The 10,640-nt window shown below is 54.2% G+C and overlaps 1 protein-coding gene across 4 annotated transcripts; it reads right to left on the bottom strand.

Annotated features, from left to right (window-relative positions):
* Positions 1-1,648: 1,648 nt before the first annotated feature.
* On the bottom strand, positions 1,649-8,645 carry BAX (BCL2 associated X, apoptosis regulator). Of its 4 annotated transcripts, none has more exons than XM_054672951.2 (6): positions 8,492-8,645; positions 7,829-7,880; positions 7,595-7,741; positions 7,097-7,232; positions 2,535-2,639; positions 1,649-1,964 (listed from the first exon to the last, which is right to left on the bottom strand). In XM_054672951.2, exons 2-6 carry the CDS (start codon positions 7,855-7,857, stop codon positions 1,773-1,775), a joined length of 609 nt encoding a protein of 202 aa, XP_054528926.1. In that variant the 5' UTR covers positions 7,858-7,880; positions 8,492-8,645; the 3' UTR covers positions 1,649-1,772. The 4 variants fall into 4 exon arrangements, with proteins under 4 accessions (XP_054528926.1, XP_063658127.1, XP_016791969.2 ...); XM_063802057.1 differs by having other exon boundaries at positions 1,649-1,915; XM_016936480.4 differs by having other exon boundaries at positions 8,466-8,615.
* Positions 8,646-10,640: the final 1,995 nt, after the last annotated feature.

The following is a 10,640-nucleotide window of genomic DNA, read 5'->3' as shown; positions in this document are numbered from 1 at the left end:
AGACTCAGACAGAGACCCTGAGAGAGAGGGGGACAGAGACCTGGGCAGGGGGACAGAGACCCAGAGAGAGGGAAAAACAGACCCGGAGACAGAGGGGTACAGAGACCCTGAGAGAGAGGGGAGGGGGACAGACCTAGAGAGAGGGGGACAGAGACCCAGAGGGAGGGGAAAAGAGACCCAGAGGGGGGGGGGGGGGACAGAGGTGGGGGGGGACAGAGGCAGGGAGGTACAGAGACACGGGGGTGGGGGGGATAGAGACTCAGAGGGATCCGGCGGGAGGGGACAGAAATCCAGAGTGGGGGACAGATATCCAGAGAGAGGTGGGGACAGAGATCCAGAGAAGGGGGGACAGAGACCCAGAGAGAGGGGGGACAGGGACTCAGAGAGAAGGGGACAGAGACTAGGGAGGACTGAGACCTGGGGTTGGGGGGACAGGGACCCGGGGGCGGGGGACAGGGACCCGGGGGCGGGGGACAGAGACCGGGGAGAGGGAAAGAGACCCAGAGAGAGGGGAGGTACAGAGACCCAAGAGAGAGTGACAGCCAGAGAGAGGACAGAGACCCAGAGAGAGGGGGACAGAAACTCAGGGTGGGGGGACAGACCCAGAGAGAGATGGGGGGCCAGAGATCCAGAGCGGGGGACAGAGACCCAGAGAGAGGGGGCCAGAGGTCTGGGTGCCAGGGGTGGAAAGAGGCCCAGAGAAAGAGGGCCAAAGGTGGGGTGGGAACAGAGGCTCGGAAAGCAAAGACCCAGAGAGAGAGTGGGGACAGAGACCCAGAGATGGGAGGGGGTAAAGACCCAGAGGGGGGCGCCAGAGACCCTGTGACTGAGAACCCACATCCTCTAGCCCCCTTGTCTTCGCTCCGCCTGTGTCTAAGGTCACTGGGCCTCTGAGCTCAGCACCTTCTTCCGGCAGTTCCTCTCCAGGGGGGCCCCACCCAGCTGTGGGGCCAGACCAGGTTCCTCCTCCTCTGCCCTGCCCTCCAGCCTCTCAGTCCCCAGCCAGGTCCCTTCCTCTCTGTCCTCAGCCCAGCTCAGGAGGCCTCTCCCGTGGGCCCTCGCCCTGGTGTCCTCAGCCTGCCACCCTCCAGCGACCTCACCACCAGGCTCCAGAGCCCTTCCTGCTCCTCTGGTCCTCCCATCCCTCCTCCCCCCACTCCCATTCTCCAGTTCAGTAAAGGTATGGCCTCCTGAGGTCCCACGTGTGACATGCCAGGCTGTGGTCCCCGGGCCCCGGAGGCTTGCTCTGCAGCCGGCCGTGCTGTTCTTCCCCTACCCACACGCCTGCTTGGGCCTCACAGGCCGCTGCCTCTGTCCCGCACAGATCATCCTGGGCTGCGACAGATGTACCACCTATCACCCTCCTTTCCCGTGAGCTCCCTTTTCCTTTCCCGTGAGCTCCCTTCTTTTCCTTTCCCGTGAGCTCCTGCAGGTCAGGCCCAGGACCAACTCATCCCTAACCCACAGACCCCATAGGGCACCCCAGAAAAAGATGTCAAGTGAGTGCAGAGAGCCCCACGTCCCTGAGTGGCCCAAGCAGGTATCTCTAGGCCAGCAGACGGCGGGCCCGGCGTGGGGCAGCGGACAGGGCCGGCTCTCCTGACGTGCCGGGGAGCGGGGCAGAGGCCCAGTGACTCAGATGCCGAAGTGTGTCCCGAAGGAGGTTTATTACCCCCTCAAGACCACTCTTCCCCACCCCCCCCAATAATTACAAAAGTAAGAAAAATGCCCATGTCCCCCAATCCCCACCCCTCCCAGAAAAATGCCATAATTTATGGAGGAAAAACACAGTCCAAGGCAGCTGGGGGCCTCAGCCCATCTTCTTCCAGATGGTGAGTGAGGCGGTGAGCACTCCCGCCACAAAGATGGTCACGGTCTGCCACGTGGGCGTCCCAAAGTAGGAGAGGAGGCCGTCCTGGAGACAGGGACATCAGTCGCTTCAGTGACTCGGCCAGGGGCAGCCCCTGGGCAGGCAGAGGCGGGATCAGGGACGGAGGAGGCCAGAAGGCAGGATTGCGGGCAGGGGACTGAGATGAATGGGCATTAAAGAGCTGGACTCAGGCCAGGCATGGTGGCTCACACCTGTAATCCCAGCACTTTGAGAGGCTGAGGCGGGAGGATCGCTTGAGGCCAGGAGTTCGAGACCAACCTGGGCAACATAGCGAGACCCCTTCTCAGTGGGAAAAAAAAAAAAAAAGGAAAGAGCTAGGGTCAGAGGGTCATCAATGAACTTGAGCAATTCCAGAGGCAGTGGAGGCTCCAGGGAGGGCAGAAGGCACTAATCAAGTCAAGGTCACAGTGAGGTCAGGGGTCACTGGGAGGTCAGCAGGGTAGATGAATCGGGGATTGATCAGACATGTAAGGAAAACGCATTATAGACCACATCTGATGATCTGAAGATGGGGAGAGGGCACCACTGTGACCTGCTCCAGAAGGCCCAGGGTCCCAGAGGAGTGGCGGGGGGGCAGGGACGGTGGGGCAGGGGCAGTGGTGAGGGCGCGGTGGTGGGGGTGAGGAGGCTTGAGGAGTCTCACCCAACCACCCTGGTCTTGGATCCAGCCCAACAGCCGCTCCCGGAGGAAGTCCAATGTCCAGCCCATGATGGTTCTGATCAGTTCCGGCACCTTGGTGCACAGGGCCTGTGGGGAGTGGAGTGGGCGTTAGGGACTGAACCTTGTCCCCACTGCCTGGAGATAGTGGCCCCAAACCTCCTTTCTCAATTCTTTGCCTCCCCTCAAAGATTTCTGCCACCCACAATTGAAGTCGGCTTCAAAAATTGTAAACATGGCCAGGTGCGGCGGCTCATGCCTGTAATCCCAGCATTTTGGGAGGCCAAGGCAGGCGGATCACTTGAGGTCGGGAGTTCAAGACCAGCCTGACCAATACAGAGTAATGCCATCTCTACTAAAAATACAAAATTAGCCGGGCGTGGTGGCACATGCCTGTAATCCCAGCTACTTGGGAGTCTGAGGCAGGAGAATTGCTTGAACCCGGGAGGCGGAGGTTGCAGTGAGCCGAGGTTGCGCCATTGCACTCCAGCCTGGGCAACAAGAGCAAAACTCCATCTCAAAATAAATAAATACAAAAATTAGCTGGGTGTGGTGGCAGGCACCTGTAATCCCAGCTCCTTGGGATGCTGAGGCAGGTGAATCGCTTGAACCCAGGAGGCAGAGGTTGCAGTGAGCCCAGATCACGCCATTTCACGCCAGCCTGGACAACAGAGCAAGAATCCGTCTCAAAAAATAAATAAATAAAAAAAATAAAATTGTAAACAAGATAATGTTACTCTCAACTGCCCCACCCCTGAGCCTTCTGTGGCTCCCCAGTACCCTCAGGATGAAGACCCGAAGGCACAGCGCAGCCCACAAGCCCTGTGTGCAGGCTTTGGCCTGACCTCACTCCACCTTTCCACTTCCTGTTTTGTGCCTCGCTGAGCTGCTTCCATTTTTTTTTTTTTTTTTTTTTTAAGATGGAGTCTTGCTCTGACACCCAGGATGGAGTGCAGTGGCGCAATCTCGGCTCACTGAAAGCTCTGCCTTCCGGGTTCAAGCAATTCTCCTGCCTCAGCCTCCCAAAGGGCTGGGATTACAGGTGCCTGCCAACATGCCTGGCTAATTTTTTTTTTTTTTTTTTTTTGAGATGGAGTTTTGATCTTGTTGCCCAGGCTGGAGTACAATAGCGCAGTCTCGGCTCATTGCAACCTCCGCCTCCCAGATTTAAGTGATCCTCCTGCCTGAGCCTCCTAAGCAGCTGGTATTACAGGCATCCGCCACCACACCGGGCTATTTTTTTTTTTTTTTGAATTTTTAGTGCAGACAAGGTTTCACCATGTTGGTCAGGCTGGTCTCAAACTCCTGGCCTTAGGTGATCCGCATGCCTCAGCCTCCCAAAGTGCCAGGATTACAGGTGTGAGCCACCATGCCCAGCCCCATTTTTTTTTTTTTTTTAACTTTTTAAATTCCCATCAAATTCTTCCTGCCTCGGGACTTCTTCATGTACTCCTGTTTCCGCCTAAACAGGCCTCGACCAAGCAAATTCTTACCCTTCAGCTCTCAGGGCAAATGTCACTTCCCCAGAGAGGACTTTTCTTTCTTTTTTTTTTTTTTTTGAGACGGAGTCTCACTCTGTCGCTCCAGGCTGGAGTGCAGTGGTGCAATCTCAGCTCACTGCAAACTCCGCCTCCCAGTTCACGCCATTCTTCTGCCTCAGCCTCCCGAGTAGCTGGGACTACAGGTGCCCACCACCACGCCCGGCTAATTTTTTGTATTTTTAGTAGAGACGGGGTTTCACCATGTTAGCCAGGATGGTCTCGATCTCCTGACCTCATGATCCCCCTGCCTCGGCCTCCCAAAGTGCTGGGATTACAGGCGTGAGCCACCACGCCCAGCCAGAGAGGACTTTTCTGGACCAGAGAAGATCAACCCCTGACCATGGACCCCGACCTGCTCTCCCAACTCCCAAGACTTCTCCTGCAGCCTTTATCTGGCCACTTCTATTCTGTCATCCCCGCTCTGTAGGTGGTCCCACCATCACCTGCACTGCTATTCCCCTCATCTCTGACGGTCAAGCCCCATCAGCTCAATCTTGAAAACACATCAAGAAATATCCCTCTCAGCTGAGCACGGTGGCTCACGCCTGTAATCCCAGCACTTTGGGAGACCGAGGCAGGCGGATCACCTGAGGTAAGGAGTTCAAGACCAGCCTGGCCAACATGGTGAAACCCCATCTCTACTAAAAATGCAAAAATTAGCTGGGTGTGGTGGCGGACGCCTGTAATCCCAAGCTACTCGGGAGACTGAGGCAGGAGAATTGCTTAAACCCAGGAGGTGGAGGTTGCAGTGAGCCGAGATCGCGCCACTGCACTCCAGCCTGGGTGCAACCGAGAGAGACTCTGTCTCAGAAAAAAAAAAAAAAAGAAAGAAATATCCCTCCCATTTGCTGGTGTGGTGGGGAGAGCCTGTAATCCCAGCTTCTCAGGAGGCTGAGGTAGAATTGCTTGAACCCAGGAGGTGGAGACTGCAGTGAGCCAAGGTCATGCCACTGCATTCCAGCCTTGGTAACAGAGCGAGACCCTGTATCAAAAAAAAAAAAAAAATCTTCCAAAAAGAAATATCCCTCCCTGTTGGAGACCAGCCTGGACAACATAGCGAGACCCCATCTCTATAGAAAAAGACTAATGCAACAGTTAGTGGGGCGTGGTGGCATGCTCCTGTAGTCTCAGCTACTCTGGAGACTGAGGCGAGAGAAATGCTTGACCCCAGCGGTTTGAGGCTGCAGTGAGCTATGTTCACTACTGCACTCCAGCCTGGCCAACAGAGCAAGACCCTACTTCTTAAAAAAAAAAATGCCCCCCCGCACCTCTGCTGCTACCACCAGGGCTTGTCATCTTTCAGCAAGACTATGACAGGTGCCACCTCTCCAGGATCCTTGCTTCTGCCCTTGTGCCCCATGATCTCTTTTGGCCAACAACAGCCAGGAGCATTTCACCACCACCCCCACCATATTTTCTTATGAGACTCTTCATAATGAAAAGTTAAAAGAATTTCACAGTTAAAAGCCATATAGCCGCCACCTATAATTAGATTCTACAATTAACATTTTGCTATACAGACAGTCCCCAACTTATGATGGTTTGACTTACAATTTTGACGTTACTATGGGTTTATCAGGGCATTGAATGCATTTTCAACTTATGTTATTTTCAATTTATGATGGGATTACTAGGATGTAACACCATTGCAAGTCAAGGGGCATCTATACTTGCTAGAATAATCTCTTAAATTTATAAATCAGGTCTTGTCACTTCCGTATTTAAAACCAGCCAATCACTCCCATCACACTCAGAGTAAAGTTAAAGTCTTTCCAGGCTGGGTGCAGTGGTTCACGCCTGTAATCCCAGCACTTTGGGAGGCCAAGGTGGGCGGATCACTTGAGGCCAGGAGTTTGAGACCAGCCTGGCCAACATGGCGAAACCCCGTCTCTACTAAAATACAAAAACTAGCCAGGCATGGTGGTGTGTGCCTGTAATTCTAGCTACTTGGGAGGCTAAAGCATGAGAGTCACTTGAACCCGGGAGGCAGAGGTTGCAGTGAGCCGAGATGGCGCCATTGCACTCCAGCCTGGGCAACAAAGTGAGACTCTGTCTCAAAAAAAAAAGAAAGAAAAGAAAAAGTCTTTCCAGCAGCCCGAAAAACTCCACACAATCTGCCCCTGCCCAACTGTGCCCTCCTTTCCCACCCTCTCCCCAGCTCACTCTGTTCCAACAGCACTGGCCTCCTCCCTACCGTCAAAAGATGAGGCTTGGTCCTACCTCAGGGCCTTTGCACTTGCTGTTCCCTCTACCAGATGCCTCTTCCCCCCGATCACTATAGATCACTGCATGCTTCTTATCATTCTAGCTTTGGCTTTAATGTCACCTGCTCTTTGATGTCACCTGCCCTTAGAAGTCTTTCCTGGCTTGTTGCAGTGGCTCATGCCTGTAATCCCAGCACTTTGGGAGGCCAAGGCAGGTGGATCACTTGAGGTCAGGAGTTCAAGACCAGCCTGACCAACATGGTGAAACCCGTCTCTACTAAAAATACAAAAAAAAAAAAAAAAAAAAAAAGCCAGGGATAATGGTGCACACCCGTAATCCCAGCTACTCAGGAAGCTGAGGCAGGAGAATCGCTTGAAGCTGGGAGGCAGAGATTGCAGTGAACCAAGATCATGCCATTGCACTCAAGCCTGGGCAACAAGAGCAAAACTCCATCTCAAAAAAAAAAAAAAACAAAAAAAAAATAGAAATCTTTCCTGACCACTCTGCTAAATCACACTGCCCACTTTACTTCACCCCTGCACATGAACTCCCTGAGAGCAGGGATGTAGCCTGCTTTGTACGGTGCTGTGTCCCAGGTGCCAGGTATAGGCCTGGCACATAGCACCTCCAGTAAATGCTTGTTGAATGAATAAAAGAAGGAGCAGACACCCAGTGCACAGCCATCTCTCTCCATGCCCTCTGTGGTCACTGGGCCACTGCAGGGGGTTGATACCACGATCCCCAGGTCCTCACAGATCTGAGGGGGAGCATCCCTGGGCTCACTGCCCTGCAGCTGCCCACCTTGAGCACCAGTTTGCTGGCAAAGTAGAAAAGGGCGACAACCCGGCCCCAGTTGAAGTTGCCGTCAGAAAACATGTCAGCTGCCACTCGGAAAAAGACCTCTCGGGGGGAGTCTGTGTCCACGGCGGCAATCATCCTGCAGGAGAGAGGAGAACCAGTGCCGGGGAGCAGGCATCAGGCTGATGGTGGAAATTCCCGCATCCACCGCACACTAAAGATAAGGAGACTGAGCCCCAAGCCAGGCTGAAATGAAAAGCAACAGGCCAACGGGGGACAAGGGAAGGGGACAAGACAGACATTTAGGAAGGTGGGAAAAATGACTCCCTGAAGGAGGGTTTTAAGATCCTGGCAGAGAGGAGGGCTGGGAGTCCGGAATGCTTGCGCTGAGTTGTGGGGCCCAGACTCCTAGTTCTTAGGGGAGGAGGAGAATGCGGGGCTGGAGTCCTGTGTCCTGAAGGAGCCCAGTGGCTGGACTTCTGGGTCCCCAGGGGCCCACACCTCTGCAGCTCCATGTTACTGTCCAGTTCGTCCCCGATGCGCTTGAGACACTCGCTCAGCTTCTTGGTGGACGCATCCTGAGGCACCGGGTCCAGGGCCAGCTCGGGTGCCTCCCCCCTCATTCGCCCTGCTCGATCCTGGATGAAACTAGAGTGGGGATGGAGTGAGGGTGCAGAATCAGAACGGGGTGTCACTCCTCAAATCTGTGCCACAATAATCAGACCTCAAACTCACCCCTGAAGCAAAAGGGCCCCTGTCTTCATGATCTGCTCAGAGCTGGTGGGCCCTAGAGGAGAAAGGAAGGGAAGAGGTACCTGGACTCTTGGGTTCTAGGGGATCAGGAGACTGTGGAGACTCACGGCCCCTGAGGGAGGACAGAGCTGGGGACCCTGGACTTCTGGGACCCTAGCAGATAAAGTGACGGGGGGGCCCAGACAACTGAGTCCCTGATGGAGAAAGGCCAGGAGGCTGGGCCTGTATCCTACATTCTCCCCGGGGAAAGAGGCTAGGGGAACGCTAAATGCATCCAGACCCCTGGCCTGAGGGGGCAGAGGCGAGACCCGCCCCTCCCACCAGTGCCAGAGGCAGGAAGTGGTGCGGGCGACAAGCCCGGGCCTGCCCGGGGGCTTGGCTTCCGAGATCCCCTGATTCTCGAGGGTCCGAGAGCGCCAGAGAGGCAGGGATCGGGACACGGGGATCAGAGAGCCAGGAACCTCCGAGGACGGAGGGGACTGGAGGCTGGCAGCGCCCGATCCGGGAGTTTCTGCCCCTCAGTGCTTGGAGATCGCACAGCCCCAGGCCGGTAGGAAGGATCCCGGACGGGCCGGCGAGGGGGCTCGCCCTCCTCCCGCCCGTCTGCCTCCCGCCTCACCCCCGCCTCTGGGCTGCTCCCCGGACCCGTCCATCACCGCCGCTCCCGCCGCCGCCTCTTGCCGGGTCCGCGCGGGCGGCCGCAGCGCGCCCGGGTCACGTGAGAGCCCCGCTGAACGTGCGTCCTTCACGTGGCCGCCCCGCAAAATGGCCGCTGCCCCTCAGCGCCGCCGGGTCACGTGACCGCACCTGCCTCGCTCCCTCGGGAGGTTTGGTCCCGTCACGTGACTGTCCAATGAGCATCTCCCGATAAGTGCCAGCAGTGGAGCCGTCCAACAGCCGCCCGTCCAATCGCAGCTCTAATGCCTTCATTTATCCAGGCACCATTTTTAGAAGTTTCGGGCAGGGTTTGAGCTCTCCCCAGCGCAGAAGGAATTAGCAAGTGCAAAAGCTCAGAGGCCCAAAATAGCATGCTTCCAGGCAGGACGTTGTAGATGACTAAAAACTGAGTGGTTTTGTTTTTTGCAGAGACCTGGATCTAGCAATATAGCCCACGCCCAGGCTTGTCTCTAACTTGTGAGCCCAAGAGATAACCCCGTCTCAGCCTTCCAAAGCGCTGGGATTACAGGCATGAGCTACCGCGCCAGGCCTGCTTTTCTGTTTGTTTGTTTGTTTTTTCCTGGTTTTTTTTTTTTTTTTTTGAGACAGGGTCTCACTGTGTTGCCCAGGCTGGAGTGCAGTGGCCCAATCATGGCTCACTGCAGCCCGGAATTCCCGGGCTGAAGCCTCCCACCTCAGCCTCCTGAGTAGCTGGGACTACACCGCCCCTGGTTAATTTTTAAAACTTTTTATGTGGAGATGAGGTCTCTCTATGTTGCTCAGGCTGGTCTCTGAACTCCCAGACTCAAGCGATCCTCGCACCTTGGCCTCCCAAAGTGCTGAGATTACAGGCTTGAGCCACCCCACCCAGTCATGACTCGAATGTTTGTGTTTGTGTAAAAAGAAAAGGAATATGAAGTTTAAAAAGTGGCAGAAACTAATCTGTGCTGATAGATCAGCAGGGTGTGGAGGGGAGGGGCCACAAGAGACACTCCCCGGGTGCCCCAAATATGCCATATTTTTATCTGAATGGTGTTTACATGGGTATACACATTATTATTATTATTATTATTATTATTATTATTATTATTTTGAGACGGAGTTTTGCTCTTGTTGCCCAGGATGGAGTGCAATGGCACGATCTCGGCTCACTGCAACCTCTGCCTCCGGGTTCAAGCAATTCTCCTGCCTCAGCCTCCCAAGTAGCTGGAATTGCAGGCATGCGACACCACGCCCAGCTGATTTTGTATTTTTAGTAAAGATGGGGTTTCACCATGTTGGTCAGGCTGGTCTCAAGCTCCTGACCTCAAGTGATCCACCTGCCTCGGCCTCCCAAAGTGCTGGGATTACAGGCGTGAGCCACTGTGCCCGGCCGGGTATACACATATTTACAATTCATTGAGCTGTACACATAAGACTTGTGTGCTTTATGGATATTATGACATGTCACTTTAGACAGAAAATAATAGCAACTAAGGAAAACTCAGAAAAATGAGCTAGGATCAGATGATAAAGGGTTTGGGCCTGTCAGAGAAGGGACTTGATCTATGTCCAGAAGGCCGCTGGGAAGCATGGGAAAATTTTGAGCAGGCAAAGGGCAGAGTCAGACTAGGGTGTCAGGAAGATCTCTTGGACTTCCTTCTTTCTCAAAAAAGCTCCTAGTTGGGCTCAGTGGCTCACTTCTGTAATCCCAGCACTTTGGGAGGACGAGATGGGTAGATCACCTGAGGTCAGGAGTTTGAGACCAGCCTGGCCAACACGGTGAAACCCTATCCCTACTAAAAATTCTAAATTAGCCAGATGTGGTGGCAGGCACCTGTAGTCCCAGCTACTCGGGAGCTGAGGCAGGGGAATCGTTTGAATCTGGAGGCAGAGGTTGCAGTGAGCCGAGATCGTGACCTTGCAGTCCAGCCTCAGTAACAAGAGGGAAACTCCAACTCAAAAAAAAAAAAAAAAAAAAAAAGCTCGCATAGCACCCAGGATTTGTAATGCTTCTCACAGCTGTAAATGTGTGCAGTGTTTTAATTTAATGTTGGTTTTTTTCATCCACCCAAAATTTCCACAAGGTTAATTTGTCCTCAATTCTCCCAGAAACCAGCATGTTACTTGATTCATAGTTATCTCTCAAAATGTGTTA

The sequence above is a fragment of the Pan troglodytes genome, chromosome 20 (assembly GCF_028858775.2).
Source record: "Pan troglodytes isolate AG18354 chromosome 20, NHGRI_mPanTro3-v2.0_pri, whole genome shotgun sequence".
In the NCBI taxonomy this organism is placed as follows: domain Eukaryota; kingdom Metazoa; phylum Chordata; class Mammalia; order Primates; family Hominidae; genus Pan; species Pan troglodytes.
The sequence above is the reverse complement of the archived record's forward strand: the minus strand, read 5'-3'. Positions and strand labels throughout refer to the sequence as shown.

Bases quoted from the DNA above. Each gene is read 5' to 3' on its own strand.
- BAX (XM_016936480.4), bottom strand. From the start codon at position 8,499: ATGGACGGGTCCGGGGAGCAGCCCAGAGGCGGGG. The intron at 7,233-7,594 runs GTGTGGGCCCCT...TCTCTCCTGCAG, and splicing joins AGTAACATGGAGCTGCAGAG to GATGATTGCCGCCGTGGACA. The intron at 1,965-2,534 runs GTGAGACTCCTC...CTGCCTGCCCAG, and splicing joins TCCAAGACCAGGGTGGTTGG to GGGCTGCCCCTGGCCGAGTC.